This window comes from Pipistrellus hanaki (genome assembly GCF_964339955.1).
Source record: "Pipistrellus hanaki genome assembly, chromosome: 3".
In the NCBI taxonomy this organism is placed as follows: domain Eukaryota; kingdom Metazoa; phylum Chordata; class Mammalia; order Chiroptera; family Vespertilionidae; genus Pipistrellus; species Pipistrellus hanaki.
This window is the reverse complement of record NC_140505.1, coordinates 151,301,777-151,326,682: the sequence shown is the minus strand read 5'-3', so window position 1 is coordinate 151,326,682 and position 24,906 is coordinate 151,301,777. Positions and strand designations below refer to the sequence as shown.

The window sequence follows — 24,906 nt, the reverse complement described above, 5'->3', positions numbered from 1 at the left end:
GATTTATTATTGATGGAGTATTTTCCATGTGCTAAACACTGGGCTGAGTACTTTATATATAACTAGAGGACCAGTGTTTGAATTTGTGCACCAGTGGGGTCCCTCAGCCTGGCCTGTGCCCTCACAATCCAGGATGCCTCAGGGGAAGTCAGAGAGCCAGTTTCAGCCTGATTCCCACAAGCCAGGCCGAGCGACCCCACTGGTGCACGATAGGGATTGGGGAGAGACCACAGGAGGGCTCCAGAGCATGTCTGGCCAGTATTGCCCAGTCTCGATCGGGGCCAGCCAGCTGGGGAGGGACCATGGAGGCTGTCAGGCCAGGGAGGGACCCTAAGGGCGTGGGCTCCAGGGCGTGTCTGGCCCATCTCGCCCCGTAGGCCGGACCCCAGCAGCAAGTTAACTTACCAGTCAGAGCATCACTGCCTGGTGGTCAGTACACATTATAGTGACTGGTCAAACAGTTGAATGAATGGTTGGACACTTTGCATATTAGGCTTTTATTATATAGGATAATTAATTTAATTTAGATCCCAGGACAATCTTACAAGACCAGTGTTTTTGGTCCCATTTTTTTACACTGACAATGTGAAGATCAGGGGAGGTAAGTAATTTGTAGGCAATGAGTATAATAGAAGAAAACAGATAGGAATCTAGGTCTGGCTATAACCATGTCACCTTCCCCCTGAATAGTGTTCTAACTAATGATATCTGTCCCAAGACCTCCACTTCCACATACACACACACACACCACAGTCATAGGTTAGCTTCACTTTCTCTTTCCTAGCCAGTAATAAGGAAACACGTATATAAACTGCTATACTTAACTCAAAAACATGGGTTATACTCTTTGGATTTGCATTTAAAAACAGATTTTTAGTAATAGTATATGTGTATTTCTATATTAGTTAACATTGATAAGTTTTAAACCAAATGTAAACAGATGGTTTAGCTCTTAAAGACATGTAGACTAAATGACTTCCACTGAGCTTCCAAGAAAAACTCAAAATATGAGGTTATGCTCTAAGTTATCTTCTCCCTCTTCCAGTTCATCTACAGAGTGGGTGATGGGAAAGATGACATTTCCTGCTTCTTAATTTTCCCAGTCATTTCTCACTTTGGCAGAGAAAGGCAGAAAGCAGTTGAGCAACAGAGGCAGGCAGAGCTAATGCTCCTTAAGAACTGTGTCTTCTCTTTAATGTCCTGACAAATGTAGGCCCTAACTGGCTTCAATGAGTTTTCTCAGGTGACTTTTAATAAAATTTCAGTCTAAGTGTTTAAAGGCTCATCCTAAGCCATGTGATTTATTGTGTTGCTTACATAAAAGTTTAATTCCCTACATCCACAATGAATTTAATTATTTTTCATAAGCTGTTAAGAATTAACTTCAAGCCCTGGCTGGGTAGCTCAGTTGGTGAGAGTGTCATCCCAATAAAAGGTTGCAGGTTCCATCCCAGGTCAGGGCACATACAAGAAGCAACCAATGAGTGCATAAACAAGTGGAATATGCCAAAACCAGTTTGGCTCAGTGGATAGAGCATCAGCCTGCGGACTGAAGGGTCCGAGGTTTGATTCCAGTCAAGGGCATGTACCTTGGTTGCGGGCACATCCCTAGTTGGGGGGTGTGCAGGAGGCAGCTGATCAATGTTTCTAACTCTCTATCTCTCTCCCTTCCTCTCTGTAAAAAATCAATAAAATGTATATTTTTTAAAATAAGTGGACTAGCAAACTGATGTTTCTTTCTCTCTCCCCACTCCCCTTAGCCTTCCTCTTTCTAAAATCAATAAATAAACATTTTCTAAAAAAAGAATTAACTTCAATATTGTAATCACCATGAAAATAAGTACTAGAGTATGACTTGCTCAATATTTTATTCCCTGGACCTATACTGATTAGATGCTTGATAACTGTGTAATTTTGTGCAGCCTATTATGCCCTTTAATAAAATCTCCCTGGAACACTTACATGAATTTGTTGTTTTGAATACTATGGTATCAAAATTTAGAGCCTATATTATCTTTAAGCTTAAAATTAGTTTGTTTTTACACTATTTAATTTGAATATATTTTAAAGCAGTTTTAAAAACATTTTTCTCATCTCTTTTGATTAAAAATCAACCAAACGGTAATAAAAAATAATTTGTATCATTTAAATATATATATATATATATATATATATATATATATATATATATATAATCTTTTATATAGTAGAGCTAAATCTATAGCTTTAAAGACTGCGTTTTCTCTTTCATTCAAATCAGAATGTATAGCCTCCTAAATCCAAAGGACATTAGCTTTATCTTCAGTTCATATACAGCTTGTTAATCACTGATACCATCAAGAACTCTATGCATACTTATTGCTGCATTCACTTTTAAACCAATATTGCAAAAGTTTACACACAGTGTGAGAAATGTCACCTAAATGCTAAAAAACTCTGTAAATATCAATTCTCAATGGTAGGTTCTTTGTCTGTCATTAAAATAAATATCAACTTCTTGTCCACTTTCAATTTTGCTGAATGCCACCCACTTAGAAATTCGCTATAACGATTCAAAATACTCCGTTATATTTTTCCTCTCATTTCTCAATGTCCTCCCATTCCCTAACATCGTGATTTATTTGAAGAATTAACTGTAAGAACGATTTACAGACCTCCATCCATCCTTCTGGAGATAACTGAAGGCTCCGTCAACAACACTTGCAAAGAACTGGCCTCCTGTGATGAAGAGGGTGTTAATGGTGACTAACCGGCCTCGTAAGTCGGGTGGTGAGACCTCAGCAATGTACACTGGCACTGTCATAGAAGCAATGCCTGCAAGGAACAACGAAAAGTAAGCATGAGACACTTCCTCAAGATTCAGTCTGTTGTTATAAATATTCATGCTAGGTTAAGACACATCCAGCGTGGTGCTCTACTTTAGACAAAGGTCCACCACATATTTAAAGATTCTCTTTGTAACTGTTGTCTACTGCAGATAAGTAAAGATGTATGCGAGATACCAATCTGAGTATCATTTTTCATATTATCGGAAGTGCCTCTAGAGATCTCACATAACTTTAGAATGCATCAAAGTATGCTTTATAATTTTTTAAGATCTAAAAATGGGAAAATGCTCTCTGGACTGAATCTAATTATTGAAATATTTTTAGTCTTACATGGAAATGTAATCAGACAATGCTGAGAATAAAAAAATTATTAACGAATACATAGTCACTATTCAAAGTCATCATTTCCAGAAGACACACCAAACTCTTAATTGATTTATTAATAAGAAATCCATACATTAAATCACCTTATTTGATTATCTAGGTGTACATTTCAGAAATAGTTTACAATGGACAGTAGTTCGGGAATTTGCAGTTTTAAAAAACAGATGATCTTTAACCATAAAACAAGACAGTTTTTATGGTTTAGATATAGTTGGTTATACCTCCTTTAAAATTTCTTCTAGCTAAAATCAATGCAGCATAATCTATGGTAGTTCTCCAACTTCATTGATCACTAGAATCATTTATATGTTGTTTTTGTTTTGTTTTGTTTGAAAGATTTCCTCCCCTCCCCACCCCAGATGACTACAGAGTTGGGAGATGAGCCTGTCTTTTCAAAATCCTCCAGGTGATCCTGATATTCACCATGCATCTATAAAATTGCAGTACTATAGGCCACAATTTTGAGCCAATCCAAAATCATTTCTTAAAGAAAATCTTGGCCTTGCTTGCCATTATCTAACTCACTTCCCCGATTTTTAATCTAAAACTAATAGCTAATCAATACTCACCAGTAGTTGGGGGGTGGGGGGGAGATCAGGATTCACTAAGAAAAAGTATTTGTAGATACTATAAACCGATCCCTAGATTAAACCAGAACATGAGTGGATTGCATAACAGACACATCTAGAATGATTTTTAATGAACTGGTTTGCATGAGGCCCAAAAGTAGCTTGTAGTGAAGCTGCATTAAGAAATCTGTGGATGTGTTTTCCAATAGGGGCTGCTGAAGGTACCGTTTCCCACACTCTGGATGAGAGACACTTCTCTCTTATCTCTGGAACTGCAATAGTTGTGCTTCTCAGAGACTGATTTGTATTTGTTTATTGGCACTATAAATCACATCGCTCCCTTATGTCCCGCTCTATGTAGGCACTCAGAGAGTCCCACCTCTATCTAGTGTTTTAGACTTCTTGGTATGTAGTCCGCGGATTCAACTCCCCCCTGATGTGACAACTGTCTCCAATTTCGCCTATTTTAAATACATTTATTTACTTTGATTGAGAGTTGGAAAGAATCCTACAGGATCTGTCTAATGAATGCTCACATTGACTTAGCACTGTTTACAATCCATTAGATACTTCACATAAACTGATTATTTTATCTAATCCTCAGAACATCCCTTTAAAGGACATATAATTAAGTCTCACAATTGAGTAAGTAAAGTGGAAGAACTAGAATTCACAACAGAGAGTGAGATTCCTGAACCCACTTTTGAAAGTATTAGACTCCACTGACTGACCACCACAGCTCAGGGCAGGCCCTGAAATCAGTGGGTTTACTTTCCAGCCTTGGCCTATACCAGCTGGTTAAGTCTTGACAATGTAACCTTCCTGGGTCTCCAGTTCCTCATCTATATAATAGAAAGAATAAAAGTAACTCTTGCCGAAACCGATTTGGACAGAGCGTCGGCCTGCAGACTAAAAGATCCCAGGTTCAATTCTGGTCAAGGGCATGTACTTTGGTAGGGGGTGTGCAAGAGGCAGCTAACCGATGTTTCTCTCTCATGAATGTTTCTAACTCTCTATCCCTCTCTCTTCCTCTCTGTAAAAAATAAATAAAATATATATATTTTTTTAAAGTAACTATTCCATGGAAGTTGGGAAAACTCAATGAGTTAATAGAAAAAAGCACATGAAATGTGCCTAGCATACAGAAAGTAGTTCATAATATCAGTAGTATTTCAGTTTGACCTATGTTAAGTGCTGGGATTATCAAAATAATGCATAAATAAAATGAGGTCCCTTCCCTAAAGGAAGAAACACAAAAAGCCCACTCAAAAATGCAGCCAAATAAAAAATTCAAAGTAACATGGGAAGGGTCACAGCACAGCTACACACTGCATTCTACCGTTCGATGCTGACATTGCTGCATGCTGACGATGATTAGGTGATAGGAAGGAAAGGCTGGGCAGACAAATCTGCAGAAAAGAGCATGAGCTTACAAAAATATAAAATGACATGGGGTTTCTCAAAGGCTGCACAGAAAGTGTGAAGCAATATATGTGTAGAAATGAATTGGGAGAGGCATACAGGGCACAGATCATAGAAGTAGCATCCATTTAGCAGCAAGCATCCATTGAATTCCTGACCTGATCTGGGGACAGAGTGCTCAAACAGGAGGAGGACATGTCTGCTGTCCTTAGGATTTGCTGAGAAAAAAAATGTGTTTGAGCAAGTAATTACGTTTCCAGTGTGATGGGTCATACTCAAGGGGAAGTGTGGGGGACATGGATGACAAAGGGACAGGAGGAGGAAATCAAAAAAGCCTTGCATGAGGCTATATTTAAAGCAAGATCAGGAGAATGAGGAAGCTAAGCTAGGTGGGAGTGTGGAAGGTGAGATATATTTAGACAGTCAGACTAGCTTAGACAAAAGCTTCAGGCAGGAAGAAATGCATCCTGTGGAGGAAGATGATCTCTGGAGACATGGGCGGGGACCAACCAGACAATTCAGAATTAATACTAATATTAAGGGTTTGGTACTAAGAAGACTTTGAGTAACGTAAAGGAGGAAAAGTCACAATCAGATTCATGTATTAAAGTATCCCTTTGGTTGGAGTAGAGAAAACTGAATGCAAGGGAACCATGAGTAATGACAGCATTAGAATGGAATAAAGAGGAGAGATCCTAGAGGTATGTAATTTGTACTTGGGCTAAAGATAGAATGTGAAGGATGAGGACAGAAAGAATTCAAGGATGATGTTCAGATGTCCAAAGTAAGCCACTCTTTTGATGGGTGCTTTTCATACAGATAAGGGATACTGGAGGAGAAGCAAGTGCAGGTGGACCATAATTAGGTCAAGTTTTAGGGTGAGAAAGAGGTGCGTCGTGAAGTATAGTCAGCAAGCAGACTACTCTGTACGTGTGCTGGGAATACAGATTACTTACATGTGAATGTTCCCAGCCTCCCTCTCTTCTCCTACCCAAAAATAACGGTCTTTGCCAAAATAAGCAACCTTTCACTCATCCTTAAGAAAAAATTGGTCTTTGTCAGCCTAGTTCTTGAGCTGTTTTCATGCTAGATAAGAGAAAAAAAGAAGAAGAAGATACATGTAGGAAACATGGGTCAAAGATCTTGGTTGTGGGAAGAAGTTCAACTGAAAAAAAAAGAGTGGAGAGAATTGTAAGTGTGAGGCTCAGGGTCAGTATGGGGAAAACTGGGAGCCTATTACAGAGGGATGGACTGAGGCTTGACTGGGGGATGTGAGAGAGAACAGATTTTAAGAAATATTGCTGAGCTGCATTCTACATGCTGTTATAATCTGCAAGACACAAGAGTAGTATTATTTTTCAACTGCTTTGACTTGCTGGACTATATTTTTTTAAATGCAACTCCATACTGAGACTGGGCTAGGCAGGGTTTGGGGATTTTATAGGTATCTGGAGTTCAGAAGGTGCTTTTGGGTGGCTGGTGCACGTAACGGAAACCGTGGGATCGGAGGAGAGCTCCCAAAAAGACACATGAGAAAAACACCTAGAACTGAGTCCAGAAAAATGACACTCTTTAAGGAACTGCTGGAGAAAGAAACTGAGCAGGAGCAACCAGCAAGCATCAACCATGTCCTTGAGTACCATTATTTCTAAAGTCTTTTTATGACACCATTTTGCATTATTATGTAAGGTCATCCTATCAAGAGGTAGGCGGGACAGATATTCATCAACCCCCCGAGGAAAGTACAGAAACCCAGCCTTCAAGCCAGACAAGAAGAGATGTTCAGAAAGTCACATCACGGCAAATTAATGTCAAAGTGGGTCTCAGATCTAAGCTCCCTCACCTTTGCAATGTGCCACTCCAGGACTGAGAGTCATGCCTCTGCTCAGAATGTGACACTCTGTAAAGTTCTCAGGAACTTTATCTTTTGGGCCCTATTTCCTTAGCTAACGCACATGAACTTCCAGGAGCAGGAAGGTCCTAACTCTTCTCTGCTCCTACCGCCTGCAATGTGACTGACTGCCACCAGGTGTCATGCTAAAGAGCTCAGATGAATTAACTCACAAAACCTGGAACTAAATGTGATTAGTTGTATAATTTTGAGCCAGACAAGTTCGAACCCATAAAACTGCTTTATGAAAATGGAGAACTATAAGTGAATGCTGGTGATTAGAAGTAGTAGACTCATGTTCACTAGGCTCATATCCATTCAATATACATATTTTACAGGCCCTGTTAACCTGCCTTGTTATCAATAAAACAAACCATACAAACCACAATTTATGGATTTCCAAACATGACCAGTTATAAAAAAACAAAACAAAAAACCTTGGACATTAAGCCTATATCACCCCCAAAACTCTATTTTAGAGAAACACGTGGAATTCTCTCTTCCCACAAAACTCGATGTTCTAATGAAGAACAGTTAACAGTATATGAGATTCCACAAAATTAAAAATATGTGCTTCATAAATGGGTGTAATTGGTGGTAAAGTTTAGCAGATTCTGTGGAGAGATTCTGTTTTCTCCCCTATTCCACTGAAGGGGTTCAGAACAGGCCTTCCCAAGATGAGCCCTTTGGCAAGTGAATTATTTTGAGCTGGAGCCAACCGAGACCCTGGCGGCTCAAGAGAAAATTTCATCACTTTCTCCCTTTAAAGAATTTAAATCAGGAGCTTTAAACATAATGAGATATAACCAGAAACAACTTTCTGACTTCATAGCGCATGGTACTGAACATCTGCTGTGATCATCCTTTGAATGAATGACCTTCCTCCCCTGGGACGCCCCAAGGCATTTTACCTCATCCTTAGCTCAGAATGTCACATATGCCTCATTTTAACTTCCTGTATCTGAACCTCTCCTGTATGTGTGATGTTTGTCTCTCTGGTGTATGTGGGGTTCCCATACATATGTAATTAAATTTGGTCATTTCCTCTTGTTAATCGTCTTATGATGAATTACCTTCTAAGTAAAAGAACCTAGAAGGGTAGAAACTCCCTTCTTTACCCTCCCCCACCACCCAACAATCACTAATCAAATAAATGTCTGATAAAGAATAAATTCTTTTTTAAGAAGTATTTTTACTGATTTCAGAGAAGAAGGGGGAGAGAGAGAGATAGAAACATCAAGGATGAGAGAGAATCACTGATCGGTTGCCTCGTGCATGGCCCACACTGAGGGTCGAGCCCACAACCTGGGCATGTGCCCTGACCTGACTGGTTCACGGGCCTGTGCCCAACCACTGAGACATTCTGGCTGGGCAAGAACAAATTCTTTTTTTTTTTTTAATATATTTTATTGATTTTGTAAGAACAAATTCTTAATCATCCGAACTAACCTCATGAATAGTGTGGTGAAGGTCTGAAGTGAGGAGAGCAAGCAGGCTAGAAGGGGTCAATGGGTTTTATTTTTTTCCATTTTTAAAAAAATGTATCGTATAACTTGCAATCAAGATACATTTTTAAAAATAAAAAAAATAATTAAAATTAACATTAAAAAAGTAGTGGTCTAAGTTTCTGTCAAAGGCATATTAGAATAAACAGAACCACGCTAAAACACTGTGTTGGTACTGTTTCTGAATACTGTTCAAAAACTGTATAGAAGAAAAGTTTGTTTCTTATAGAATCAAAAGGTCTACATCAATGAAAACTCATTATCAGGATTGGCAAGGAGTTTTACCAGAAAACTGCACCTCAGCAACGCAGTGAAACTGGATTCACACACTTTCCTACGCCAAGCTGATTCACCATAAACAGCACAAAACGCTTCTGAGTGCAGAAGTTGGCTTACAAACACTGCTGGAAGCCCTTTTAAAGCCCTGAGTCACAAATATAAATAATTTCATAACCAAGCAGCATTAGAAAATCCTGTTGTGAAGGGTAAAGGCCCATGAATCACTGCAGCCTCTCAGCGTGATAAGCCAGACAGCGACTAATTAGCTTCTCAGAAGCACATGAAGCTGCCTTTTTATAATAATGCTGCTTGAACAAGAAGGATTATGATGTCCTAATCCGTTTTGTAAATTATTAATCTATGATCTCTAAAGGAAGGGTTATAATAAAGAGAGAATCTGCCTAAACAAACAGTGCCCCTTCATTGCCTTTGTTTTGGTTTGGCTGTCCTGCCCAGAATGGGATGTCTGCATTCTTCTAAAAGTCAAGTACCTACAGTTACCAGGTGGTGGACACTCTTAAAATTCAGTTCTGTTTTTTTTTCTAACGGTAAGGTCTAAGGCACTCATAAAAATACTGCTGAGCAGCTTCAAAGAGCAATAAGCCCCAAAGTGATGAAAATATATCAACACAAAATGCCCCAAGAGAAGACCCCAGAGTATACCTATGAGAATAACTAGCAGAGGTAACCTTCTATGGCGGTGGTTCTCAACTTTCCTAATGCCACTGCCCTAGAATACAGTTCCTCATGTTGTGGTGACCCCTAACCATAGAATTATTTTCGTTGCTACTTCATAACTGTAATTTTGCTACTGTTAATAAATTGTAAATATCTGTGTTTTCCGATGGTCTTAGGCGACCCACAGGTTGAGAACCGCTGCTGTAGAGCCTAAGACCATCGGAAAACACGGATATTTACATTACGATTCACCACAACATGAGGAACTGTGTTAAAGGGTCGCGCCATTAGAAAGGTTGAGAACCGTTGTTCTATGGTGTTTAGAACCTCTTAACAGAGCATTATGAACACACCATCAGCACATCAGTTCAGGGCAGTTTGTGTCCTTTGTTCCTGAGAACTTCTCGGCAGAGACTGTATCTCATTGTTTCTCCTAGCAGGACCACAAGCTCATTCTTGATCATATCTCTCACATCTTCTGAAATACAACTTCCCTAAGTGTCAAGCACAGGTCTTGTTGAATAGAAGAACAATAGAAGATATATACACAAAACCATATCCTTTTAAACTAGTTAGTTGATTGGTTTTTATACTAAAACCATTACTCATTAAGGAAACTATGGAAACTACAGATAATAAGGTAAATAAAAATCATATTACCCATAGACAACCACTATTAAAATTTGGTTATAACTTGCAGTAGTTGTTCCATAAGCCTGTAAATTTAACTTATTATATTGTGAATATTTACCTTCTCTTTAAATATTTTTTTTCCCCAAAAAGGGGTCTCAAACTTCTCCATAAACTAGGCAGGTACCAAAAATATTGATGAGTGTAAGATACAAGGTACTAAGCTGATTACATAACAATTAAGGTACAACATGCTCTGCAGACCAAGAAAAGTGGCCAAACTAGACATATCCCTACGTAGCCATTACAACAACCTGCACACATGTAGGTCTGGCACCTTGTTATACAAGATCATTTTAAGTAGTATAATATTCCAGTATTCAAATGAAGAGAAGTGATCCTAGAACATAGAGATGAAGAGGGCAGGAAAAGGACAGAGAAGGAAAGGATTTCTTGATCGGGAGAGATAGCAAGTGAAGATATTAACAAATATGTAAGAGAGCTCTTTAAACATCATTTAGAGGTAATGCAGGAAAAATAGCTGTATGAAATGCCACATTAGTAGAAGCAGTATGTTTTTAAACCGGACAAATGGAATGCAGAACGTATAATAAGAAATCAATGCATTTTCCTCAAGGCAGTGAATTTAGCAAACAGGCACACAAGGGTTCTCTGTCATATTTAGCTCTATGTGACATCTAATCTAGAGGTAAACATTTAAAGGCAACAAACATGAACCTAAATAGAAGCTAAAAAGCCATGAATCACCTGGATACAGATAATTGAATAGGTATGGATAAAATATACAAGAAATGTGTACATTTTATAATAAAATAAGCCCAGGGCTAAAATTTGGTTGTAGGAATTTTCATGCAATAGATATAAAGGGTTGAGAAGTAAAATAGAAGAAAAGTGTTAAAGGAAATATTAACATAGCAAAATAATATATGGATGCACACACACTCACACACAAGCTTTTCAATCTAAGGTCTAGTCCTGCATAAAAAGCAGGAACAGAGAGCCACAAGGAGGGAATTGGCTTAAATAAAAAGACAACAGAATGAAACTGAACTGAGAAATGGGTAGGATAAGGAAGAATTGCAAGAACACTAAAATTTTAATAGCAGAATATGTAAGTATCAATAATTACAGAAATACCATATTGGAGGCATAAAGAACAACAACAACAACAAAAAGCTGGATAAAGTTTGAGAAAGTGTGGAACATCTATTTCAGAAGCAAAGAAAATTGAAATGATAAAAGATATTGTTGGGAAAGAAACCATGACAAAAGAAATAAATGGGCTCATGCGATAGGAAGTAACAGCTAGATATATGCTGGGAATTTTTCTGATTGCACAGTTAACAAAAATGATGGGTTTTTTGTGTGTGAAATTTTATGAATAGGGCAGAAAGAAAAAACCCCACTTATTTATAACGTAAAAATAACCAGCAATTGAAAGGCCATAGAGCAACAACTGCAGACAATTAGGGGGAAAATATAATCCAAGTATTTTATATCCTGCCAAACTATACAACTTCATAACCAAACAGCATTAGAAAACCCTGTTGCCATGAGTATGTATCAGAAAATAAATGACTCATTTACTATCCTATATAATAAAAGGCTAGTATGCAAATTGTCCCCTCAGGAGTTCGACCAACCTGGAGTTCAACCACTAGCTATGACGTGCGCTGACCATCAGGGGGCAGCAGGGAACGAAGGAAGACCCCAAAGGGCAGCCAGGAGCCAGGGAGAGGAAGACCCCAATTGGCCCTGATTGCCAGCCAAATAGGGACCCTACCTGTACATGAATTTCATGCACCAGGCTTCTAGTTTTTGAAATAACCTCTAAACCAATCCCAAGATTAACAACAACAAAAACTTTAAGGACAGGGAAGTTTCCATACAAACCACTCGGAGAACCTGCCCCTCACTTAGTGCAGACTACAGAAACCTGGCTGGATAAGCGAGCCACTGAGTGTTCTCGAAACCATTCTCCCCAGGGCTCCTCTCTTTTCTCGTTTCTAAGTAACACACTTGAGGAGCTACACAGAATCTCTTAGTTTGATAACCACTTCAAAGCATGAACTGGTCATTTTCTTTTCCAGCATTTAGTAACAATGGCTACACATTTTACTTGGTTAGAACGTTATGCTTGAATAATTTTTTTAAAGTTTTCCATTTATTTTTTTAATGTTCAAAGAGGCATAGAATCATAGAGCAACACAATGTCCATCCTGATAATCAGATATCTCTATTAATGATTTCCTATGTCTCTAAAAAGTAGACAAAATGATTCTAAGTTTTTTAAAGTGGTGAGAATCATGTAAGCCACCTACCAACAGATATTATCTTTACCAACCTTTTCTAATATTATCTTTCCATCTATAGCATATGAATATTCCTATGCTGCCTACATTTAAAAATCTATCTAAAAAGTAAAATCACTACCAAGTAAAAATGAAGGGGGAAAAGGCACATTTGTTTTAAGATCTGCAATGATACACAACATCCTTTCCCGCAGTGTTCTCTAATAATACATGGTAACCATGGGACTCTATAATAAAATTTTAAATGTTTGATGAGGAACACAGCCAAGTTAACTTTCATTTCCTTTTATTTTATTACCATAAAGTATGGAATTATTTTCTACATGCTTATTGTTTGCACTTATTTTCCAAGATAGAAAATGAAAACGTGTAAGAGCTATGGTGAGAATGATTAAGAGCCACACTAAAATGAGACAGTCTGCTTTTAGGAGCCCTAGTGCGGTATCACCAGGCTGTAAGAAAGCGAGGTCTCTTGCCCAGCCAGCGTGGCGGTGGATGAGCATCCATCTATGAACCAGGAGGTCAAGGTTCAATTCCTGATCAGGGCACATGCCCAGTTGGAGGCTGTGTTCTCAGTTTGGGGTATGGGGGGGCAACTGATGAATGATGCTCATCATTGATGTTTCTATCTCTCTCTCTCCCCCCTCCTTTCCTTTCTCTGAAATCAATAAAAAAAATAAAAAAGAAAGAAAGCTAGTTCTCTCCAATGATAAAGGGAATGAATAGATGGAGTGAATTGAAAAGAGGGGGAAATCTTTAGGTTCTCTTGAGTATCCCATCAGAATCATTTTAATAGACAAAGCAAATTTCACATTTGGTTCTTCAGTGCCCCAGGGATGTATACACAATTTAAAGCTTGTTTAGTTGATTCTTTGAAATGGCAGACATCATTCATGCTGAAACATTTATCAACATTTTACCACACTGTTTCTTCTTCTACGGTTTAAAAAGAGATAGGGATCCTTAACATTTATGAATGGTGATGAGCAGAATACTGGTAAATATGGTCCACTAACACTCTCAGAAAGAGACTCCAAATGCTGTGACAAATAATGGACAAGGAAAAAAGGCAGTATCATCTCTCTTAAACTGGCTTTTGGAAGAGGTGGTTTAAAATGAACCTCCATTTATAACCCCAAGGCTTATAAACATCCTTTCCCTCTAATTGTAGATCTAGTAGCAGCTCTGACTCAATCAACAGAACGGCTCTGGCACAAATTAGCTGGCATGAATGCTGGCATTATCTTACTCTGTTCCAGCAGCTTTGAGACCCTGACAGAGCCAGAATAGAAGTAGTGATTTCCAACTACTTGATAAATGATGAGGTAGAGTGATTCATCTAAAAATAAATGACAGAAAAATGATGGATAATAGGTATATAACTAAAGATTATTTATATTCTTTGTTTTTAAAGGACTAATTTCAATTTAAAGAAAACTCCTAACTGGGTAGCTTTAAACAAAAAAAAATTTAAAAATTCCTTTTGTTATGTTTGCCTTGACAATTTAAAAAGAATCCCCCAAATCCTGAGGTTCCTTTCTTTGCATATGTTCCAAGTTTAACATGAGGCTTTTCTTATTTATGAGTGGTGATCAGACATGAGAAAAGAAAGCGAAATTCCCATATATATCTAGTTTTTCTGAAAATAAAAAGGTAGGAAGCAAGAAACATCCACAGTATTGTGACCATTTTCTAACTGCTGTTAGAATTTTTCTGTTAAATGACAGCTGATTCTTCATCAGCCACATGGAACACAGAAGACAGTGAGATGGTATTTTCATTGGGCCGAAAGAAAATTAAGTATCAATAGGTTTTTGGTCCAACTGCAAAAAAAAAAAAAAAAAAAATCTCTCTCAAAAAAATGGGCAAAATTCCTAAATAAAGACATTCTGAAAGTGTATTTCAGATAGAAAATGAACCCAAATGTTTGACATAAAAAGAAGAATAAAAATACAAGAAGGAATGCACACCAGAGAAAGTGGTAAAAATGTAGGAAATGTAAAAAAACAAACCTATGAAAACCTAGTAGCAATATCTAGTGGCAGAGGAAAATCAAAATACATGACAACAAGAGAATTAAAGTTGGGAGGAGGGTAAAAAAAGTTAATGTGCTTTAAGTTGATTATACTGTTGGGATGGAGGATAAAGACGTTGAATATCTTCAAATATGGACAAATAAAATCTCAATGGAAGCTACTGAGAAAATAGATATAAACGAAATGTAACTCGTTGAAAGTTGCATAAGAAAAAAATAGGTATACGGGGCAATTAAAAAAGGCTGATATAAATTCAATTATAATAGTCATCATGATATGCCCAAAAGGATCAAATGTACCAAGTAGAAGAGAAGAGCAATTAGTCTAGATTTAATGCAGTCAGTCTGAATTTGAAATTTGCACTATATTTTTTGTACAAATAATAACAACAAACACAAGTTAAAAGGATAGAAACAAGATTGAAAACAAAAGAACAGAAAAATGAGAAAAAGTCTAACTAGAAGCTGAGGTAGCAATATTTATCCAGACAATATAAACTTTAATGCAAAAATTATTGCTAATGATCAACAGGGTAATTTGATAATTATTTTAATAGGCAAATCCAAACCACGGGAGATGATAGTAACGTATCAGAATCAGTATGACAGATCTAGGAAAGAAAAGTTCAATAAAACATGCAAATTATTTGAACGACACAATTAAATTGGATCTGCATCCACTTTATGAACTCTACATTCAACAAGTAAAAATTACACATTATTGGTACAAGCACAGAAGAATCAGTTATAAATGCTATTTACTGGTATAAAGAACAGTCCTCATCATATATCAAAGGGCCAATATGATATAGATCATGATTTCTAACCTCAAAGCAATTACACAGAAAACTGATTTTTTTAAAAAGATAACCAAAACGTATCAACCATATATGTTTGAGAATTAAGAAATACAACTTCAGTCCTGGCTGGTTTGCTCAATTGGTTAAGCATTGATCCGAACCAAAGGGTCTCAGGTTTGCTTCCAGGTCAAGGGCGCATACCTTGGTTGCAGGTTCGATCTCTGGTCCCCAGTCGGGGTGCATACAAAGGGCAACCAATTAATGTGTGTGTCTCGCCCCCCCACCCCCCACCCCTGCCCTCCCTTCCTCTCTTCCTTCCACTCTGTATAAAAATCAATGGGAAAAAATCCTCAAGTGAGGATTTAAAAAAAGGAGAAATACAATTTCAAGACCTTGGTCAAAGAAGAAATTATATTGAGAATTTAATTTTTTTGAAAATGAATAAAAAATAAAAACTACATATTTGAAATTCACCACCCCCCCCAAAAAAAAAAAAGTTTAAATGATAACAGGCACCGAAGAGATAATTTCTTTTTATCCAAAGGATCTGGGGGGAAAGGAAGGTAATTAATTTTAAAAAGCAGAAGGAAATAAATACTAAAAATAAAAAATTTTAATGAAATAGGAAAAAACATATGAATATTAAAAAAACAAAAGGTGGTCCTTTCACAATTATTAAAGTTCACAAATACTGAAAAGATTGGTCAAGAAAAAGAAAGCCTATATAACCAATATCAAAACTGAAAAAATTTTATACAGTCATCTACTGAAGGACATCTCTGGTGTTTCTAATGTATTGGCCATAGTGAATAATACTGCAATGAACATAGGGGTGCATATGTCTTTGCAAATAAATGTCCATCTCTCCTTCCCTCCCTTCTTCCACTCTCTCTCTAAAAAAGCAATGGAAAAAATATCCTCTGGTGAAGATTACAAAAAAAATTTTTTTAAATACTCAGATTAAAAAAAAAAAAAACTTGAAGAGATTCATATGAACTTTCAAATTAATCTCATATAGAGAAAAATTTTCCTAAATTTTTTTAGAGTAACACTGCCATTAGAAAAATTCTACCATTTGAAAGTTTAAATTACTTGCCCTGCTTTATTTACCTGTATGAGGTAATGTAATTGGTAATGTAATAGGAAGATATCATTATATCTCACTTTTTTAAATGACATTTACTAAAAAAGTTAATATCTAACAACATGTAACTACCAGTTTTCCAGTATCTATTTTACAAGTTCTTTTATAGAGGCACTCCTTCACTCATTCCTCTACACAACTTTTAATTTTATCCCAAGAAATAGGCTAAGTTCATGTCAGCAGCTAAAAAAAATCTCCTAGTGAATTCTTACAGATTGATTGTTCTACTCTTAGTGACATTTCAATTCTAAAGCCAAAAGGCAGAGAGCTCAGTTCAAGGATTACTTTCTGGAACTTTCACAAACTACTTGCCCCAATATTTACTGAAAACCTCAATTTGTTTTCCCTTTGATAGACAGGAGAACAAGGAGGTATTCCTGCCAACAACCCCTTGACGCATAGTGCCTACATCCAAATGAGTATAAAACTGGGGGGGAAAGCAGCCGCTGGGTCTATTCAGCACACACAGCAGCTGTGAAACGGGTTTTATTCTTTCCCTTCCAAGTCACTCCATCAAAACCCTCTCACCCGGGCGCTTGCCAGCAACTTCACCCTAATTGCACCATTGCCATGGCAATGAAGTGACAACAGCCACACCCGTCCATTTGGACTCCCGAGCCCGGGCTATTTATAAGAGGAAGGGGACTCCAGCAAGAGAGTCACAGAGGACAGACTAATTAAGGTGTGCAACTCCAAAAGCACTGACGACTTCACTTCGCTTTCCTCAGCCTACCTCAGGAACACAATGTGTTCATGACCTGTTAGTTTCTTTTTCGTTAAATCTGAATTATCAGTTCTTAGACAACATATCAAATATTAGGCTATTTTTCTCCAGTGGACTCCGTATGAAAACAAAACAAAACATCATATCAATTATAAATATACTTTAAGGATCAGTCAGTGCACTTTCACAACAGGAAGATCTTAAATTTTTAACATGTAAGTTTCAAAAGTAAATAATAAATGTGATTTAGATATATTTTTAACCTAAATAAAAATACCTAGCATGGGGTAATTATTTATTGATGAGAGGGAGAAAGAAAGAATAAAAATGACAATTTTTTAAAAATCTCATAGACGCCCACAGTGCAAGGAATTTTCTTTTTTCATGATCAAGAGAATGTCAGTCCAAGTAAGTAGCCCACAGCTTTCTGCCTTATTAAAATTACCAAAACAACAATCCATTAGAAGCCAATTATGTCTCATAATAATATCTCAGTATATTAAGTTTCCATCATAACAAATATGGCAAAATATTTACTCTAGACTACTAACTGGCTACTTAAGGCTGTTATAAAATACTGAAGTGTTAGTGGTGAAAAGCAACAGGAGAAATAATGGTGAATCATTGGTCATATTACTAGAAACCCTTCCAAAATTGCATTCTGGTGATTAATTAAATCAAAACAAACTTCAATATAAAAACTATTTCAAAGGAAAAGTAACTTTTTTCTTAAAATCGAATAGTATGTATTAAACACTTTAAAAACTAAACAGTAATATCACTATAATAAAATTACAAAACAAAAAAATCCCCTATTTTTTATTTATAAAATAATTCATTCAGCAAATATTGTATATGGTCTTTATAGCTGATATCAGGAAGTTATAATACTCAACCTTGAAAAGCTTAAAATCTAGCTACTAAAAAAATAAGCAAGTGGATCACTAATATTTAAGTGAGACAAAGAAAAATGAAGGAAACTCTAGTCCAAGGTGAGTTTCATAAACAGGATTACCAATGTGAGGATAAATCACCGAGATTATACAATTATAAATTCGTGCACTGGTAGGGTCCCTAGCATCTGCCTCCCAGGTACTCCCTCCCTCCCCCTCCCTCCCTTCCCCTACCTCCTGGTTGAACTCCCAGAGAACTCCCTCCTGGTTGAGGGGACAATTTGCATACTACGCTTTTATTATATAGGGTTATACAGGAGTCCTACTTCACCTGAAGTTTGATTTCCATGGTTTCAGTTACCTGTGGTCAACTATAGTCAAAATATATTAAGTGGGAAATTCCAGAAATAAACAATAAACACCATTCAGAAAGAATATATGTATCCCTATGTTCATAGCAGCACAATTTACAATAGCTAAGATTTGGAAACAGCCTAGGTGCCCATCAGCAGATGAGCGGATTAAAAAAACTGTGGTATATGTACACAGTGGAATACTACACTGCTGTAAAAGGGAATTCCTACCATTTTCAATAGCATGGATGGAGCTGGAGAGCATTATACTAAACGAAATAAGTCAGAGAAAGATAAATATCTTTTATAAATAACTGTTACAATTGTTATGATCTCACTCATTTGTGGAATATAATGAACAATATAAACTGATGAACAGAAACAGATCCAGAAACAGTGAAGCATCGATCAGACCGTCAAACCTCAGAGGGAAGGCAGGGGAGGGTAGGAAGGAAGGGATCAACCAAGGACTTGTATGCATGCACATAAGCCTAACCAATGGACACAGACACTTGGGGGGGGGGAGGGCAGTAAGGGCACAAGCAGGGGAAGAAGAGGAGTAATGGGGGGATAAGGACACATATAAAATACTTTAATCAATAAAAATAAAAGATTAAAAAAAAAACATAAGTTTTAAATTGAGCGCCATTCTGAGTAACGTGATGAAGAAGTCTCGGGCCGTCCCCCCGCCATCTCACCGGGAACCTGAGTCAAGCCTTTGCCCAGTGTCTCCACACTGTCCCCTCCCTGCCCGTTAGCCACGGAGTAGCCATCTCAGTTCTCAAACATAGTGTCACAGTATCACCTCCCTTGTGTTCAAATTGCCCTTAGTTTACTTAATAATGCTACATTCGCACTTTTATTATAGTATTACTGAAATAATTGTTATAATTATAACAATTACTATAATTATTCTATTTTATTATTAGTTATTGCTATTAGCCTCTTACTGTGCCTAATTTACAAATTAGGTATAGATGTACAGAAAAAAAAACACAAACATGCAGAGTTCAATACTATCCAGTTTCAGGCATCCACTGGAGGTCTTGGAACATATCACCTGTAGACAAGGCATTCTGGTGTTTTATTGACATGCAGGAAGCCCTCGGGTTACGTAGGACTTGACTTATGTCATTTCATGCTTACGTCGCCATCTCCCATTTACAGTATTTATTTAAAAAAAAAAAAAGTTCCATAATTTTGACATATGTACATATGTGCTTTATGTTTTTTATTATTTATTTACCACAAGTAAAGGTCAAGAATTACTATTTTTCTTTTAATATAATTTTTTTTTTACTGTTTCACTTCATTACTGCTGTGTGTGCTCCATGTGAGTGACGTAGGTGCCTATGTAGGTGAGGCCCTACTTACGGAAAAATTGTGTTATGCTGCGCTATAGGAACAGATCTCTGATGTAACCTGGCTGCGCGCATTCAAATTTCTCTGCTACCCCTTAAAAACTGCCATTTAAAACTACTGTTCGCGGTCTACTAGGATTCTATAAAAATTCTACACGGCAGACACTGTATAACTTCTCAACCTGAAGTAACACAAAGAGCCAAATTATTTTAAGAGGAATAGTGTGGAAGGATCACAAGAATTCTTGCTTCATATTACACAGTGTTTTACAAAGTACCATACTCTAAAAAGATATTAGTTTGTAAGAACATGTAATAAACAGCTTCAAAATGCAATGGGTATTTAACTTTAAATCATGCCTTTAATATTTATGTAAAACGTTTTTTGTACTCGTTCAATAAAAACTTATCTGGCCACTGGATAAAGCTAGCAATAATACTACTGGTCCACAATGTGTTCATTGTGATGTTATGTTACAAAAAAAAAAAAAAAAAAATTAACCACAATGGAGACAAAGTGAATTTTAAAAAAAACAACAACAGTAATTGCTTGAACACCTACCATGGGCCAGATTTTACATACATGCTTCCTTTTGAATTCTCACAACTGCACTCTGAAGCAGGCCTGGTTAGCCCCATTTCACAACCAGCTCAAGACTCAGAAGCTTGAATGAGCTGAACAAAACACCTAAGGTCGCACAGCTGGTGAGTGGCAAGCCTGTCCAATCCGAGTATTCCTGCTTATGTAGCCAAGATATCTCTGTAAAAGGATCTGTACATGGCCCCCTCTTCACAAGGGTTTGTGGAAGCTTACACATTAAGAATAAATTAAGAATGCATGGGCACACACACAAAATTAAATGGAGCTGTCTAATGGATGTAACTAAACACAGGCATTTGAGATTAAATATTTATTAAAGTAATTTTGCATCCCTACAACCAGTCTCCAGTTAAGAGATCTGGCCAGAAAATGTTAGGCCTGAATCTCACGATATATAAAGCAGTGAGTGGCGAGGCAAGCTGCACTGAGTATAATGGCTCCAAAGCCAACCATAAAACAAACCCATAACATTTCTGCCACTCGGCTTTACCTCAAATACAACTACTCTGAAGGAAACCTGAGCATTGCATGAGCCTCTGGTCAAAGAAATAACATACACGTTTTTAGAAAGTGACAGAGTAGCAAAGGCTTTCGGCTCCTTCACACTTCACCTGACAAACATTCAGTAAGAGAAATACCCCATCGTGGTCTGGAGGTAGAACTAAGGTAAAAATTAGCAATAGCAATCCCTCATTCATTCAGAAAACATCTAATACATCTATATATATCTATATATATATATATCTATATATATATATATAGATATATATATATATAGATATAGATATATATATATATAAGCCCAGCAACTGTTAAAAATAGACCGATCAGAACGACCGGTCGCTATGATGCGCACTGACCACCAGGCGGCAGACACTCAGTTCAGGAGCTGCCCCCTGGTGGCCAGTGCACTCCCACAGTGGGAGCACCGCTCAGCAGAAGCCGGGCTCATGGCTGGAGAGCACAGCAGCGGTGGCAGGAGCCTCTCCCAGCTCTACAGCAGCACTAACGCGTGGCACACCAAATGGTAAAGAGTAAGCTGGTGGGCGGCCAGGAGCAGGTGGTGGCTAGGAGGGAGGGGTCCCAGACTGTGAGAGGGAGCAGGCCAGGCTGAGGGGCCCCCTCCTCCCATGCACAAATTGTGTGCCTTGGGCCTCTAGTACCGTAAGATGCTGTGCTTACACATAAAGATATACAAAATACTAGGAACCTGTAACAAAGTTGGAGACACAAAACATACAATCTATAATGACAAAAGCATAATATGCTAATTAGACCAGACATCGTTCCAGACGACCTTCCAGACAAAGTGGGGGCTGCGAGGGAAGCCTGGGTTCTGGGTGCCAGAGGGAAGCTGGTGCTGGCAGACAGGGAAAGGAAGGCCTATTCTTGCACGAATTTCGTGCATCAGGCCTCTAGTTGCTTAATAATTATGCATAACAAATCAGAGTGAAATAAACACTAATGGTAAGTGCTCCTGAAGCTGTAGGAGAGGAAAATCACTAGGTCTGTTAGGCAGTTTCATGGAACAGCCAGACTTGCAAATAAAAAGGAAGTAAGTTAATGAAAGAAAAGTTGTTAAGTCTTAATGAATCGATAACACAGCCACATAGCATAACTGTCATAAACTAAATGCCAAAGTTGGGGGAGGCTTCTTTTTTCTAGAAGCAGAAGATTTTAAAATTCCGAAGGTTTAATTTTAATACTCCTAAGAAAATTAATTTAAATCACTAAAGCAAATCACATGTGTTTTGTGGAGAACAAAGAATTTGGATTTCAACCTTGTAGCTCTGCCAACTTATACTTTGAATGTAACCATGGCAAACTATTTAACCTACTATCTGGTTTTCCCATCTATAAAATGTGAGTGATAATATTAACTCAAGAGGCTTTAGGATTCTGTTGGATAATGTACTGGGGAAAGTGGATTAATTTTATTATCGAAATTCTTTAAAATCAAATTCTTAAACAAGCTTTTCTGTTTTTTTGTATCAAAACAGTTTTGTTGAAGGAACTTTAATCGTCAATAATAAACTGGGTCTGTTATTTAAATACAGTAAACATGGTTAATATTATTTTCAAAATCCTATTTTAACCAGCTTTTTAAATTTACAGACAAGTACTAATTCTACAGGATCTGGAAATTTTTAATATCATACTACCATTTCTCTAAACATAACTTTCTATTACTTTTTCTTCTTTACTTTAATATCAATTAGTATTACTAATTTATTACATGTCTATTTAGGTCACCAATAAGTTTTTGGTGATAATGTAGGACTGGAGAAGCTAGAAATATTAAAGTCCAAATGTTTCTGCATATGTTTCTTTTCTCTCCCGAACCTTTCTATTACTCAAAGAATATTTGTCAAAAACACCCATTTTTCCACTGGCTTTCTCTCTTCTTTCACCTTCTTGACTAGTTAGCCTCATACACAGTTTGCTTTGAGTGAAAACTGTTCTTATGATGAACAAATATTTTGCTTCACAGAAAGTTTAACCTCCTGAATTTTAGGTATCTTTCATAAATTTAAAGACAATTATGGTAGTCCACAAAATGTAAAGACAGCTATAATGAAAAAATATCAAAGTAATTTTTGTTTTTTCTTGATAATGGCCCAAAGACAGGATGAGGATAAACGTGATAAAAAGGGGCTGAGAAGTGACTGCATGATCGATAGTTGACCACAATGCTCACCTGCAAGGAACTGAGACCTGGTGAACAAATAACTCATGACCAGCCAAGTTTAGGGCTGTCTAGACATAAAATGGGCATAGAAAGACAATCTTTTTATACATTTATGGTTCTGATGTATGCTTAATATATGAGGTAATTATATTCTTCAGAAGCATATAACAGTCATAAAAAAAAAATATAAGGAGAACTTTTGATATCTGCTGAAGAGGGAAAAGGAAGAAAAAATAGAATTTACCTAAGATCTCAAAGTATTTATGGAACCCACAAGCAGAAATATTATATTTAAAACTTATGCACAGCTTAAAGAAAAAAAACACATATTATGCATATTCATTTAATGTTTCTAAACAATCCTTTTGATGGCATTCAGTTCAGTGATAAGTAAATTTCCTTTTGTATCCATTCAATAATATTGTAAATTTTTCATGTCTCAAGCAACATGAAGAAAAAAACTCACCAAAAAAAAGGAACTTTCCTGGATTATAGTGTGTAATATAACAGCTGACATTTTTGGAATAGTACATTTTATTTTAACCCATTAGCATCTACTAAATTACATGCATCTAGAGATATTTTCTTGTTTCCATGGAAATGCAGAGTATATGAGTTAATTAGGACTATGGTGAAAAGAGGAGAGAATGGTGCCTACCTCCTACAGGAAGTGGTTTCTATAGAAAAATGTCATAAATATAATCATACAGTATATAGTTTCTTATCCATTTAGCAAACACCCCATGTTTTTTAAATCTCTTCATCATTTGCCACTTAAACATTTTTCAAAAAAAGGGCAAGTCACATGTTATTTATTTGTCATGACTTTTAAATTTTGGATTATACCAATAGATTTCACATTAAATCATTATTGTGCATTCCTAATTTCATACGGGCATGTTCATTATTTATGGGTAATCAGTTTAAGAGTGCTATTTGTAATCATTATGAGAGCTATACTATTGCTGTGGCTCCGTTCCCTAAGAGGTGGTTTATAAATAAATTCTTGATTAAAGGTTTCCAAACACTGATGTTATTATAAATCAAGGTAATAAGAACATGCCCTCAGGAAGGCATGAACGGAATGACGTAAACTAATCAGTCGTATTATTAGCAGTCTGAAAGAGTATGTTAACAGAAGGATAACTGGTCTATATAAAATCCAAAGTGAACAAAAGCCGAAGTCAAAGGCGTTCAATGTGTGTCAGGCAATGGAAGAATAAAGAATTCCCTGACAAACCAGTGACTACTTGATTCGTTAGATTTCTCTTTGTAAAGGGAAATACACAGGAGGAAAATGAATGTTTAAATATCACCAACTCTGTTCCAGGTATGCTACCAACTCCCTTTGCACTCACTGCTGATTCACCAAGCAACTTTCCAAAAGGATGAGTGGGTTGGAGAAGCAGAACAAAAAAAAACACACCTCCCAAACACTGACCAAACTGAGCACAATTCACTTGGCCCTTACAGCTACTTCACAAAAAAACATCTGTTTCTCCCTCTATCTGTTCTGGGTTGGTTAGTGCAATTAGCACCCTTAAACCTAATCAACTCAGTAAGAACTGGGGGGGTGGAGAGGATGAGGGGATCAACTTCACAGACTTAAAAAAGTGAGGGCCAGAACGTAGACATTAGGGACCCCACTAAAGTAATACCATCCCGAGAGATCCTGTTTGAACAGTCATTCAGCATCTTCCCTTAAATCTCAGCCTCTATTTAAAATATTCCTTCTTTGTTGTGATCATAGCAGGTACTTCCACGTCACCTCTGTGCACCCTCCCCCG

At 37.1% G+C, this 24,906-nt stretch overlaps 1 protein-coding gene across 1 annotated transcript in view; it reads right to left on the bottom strand.

Annotated features, from left to right (window-relative positions):
• Positions 1-24,906, bottom strand: part of SLC2A13 (solute carrier family 2 member 13) — a 263,372-nt gene that overhangs the window by 214,189 nt on the left and 24,277 nt on the right. Inside the window, exon 2 of the mRNA XM_084877877.1 lies at positions 2,655-2,814. Within this exon, the coding sequence (XP_084734003.1) occupies positions 2,655-2,814 (160 nt within the window). The remainder of the gene's footprint in view (positions 1-2,654; positions 2,815-24,906) is intronic.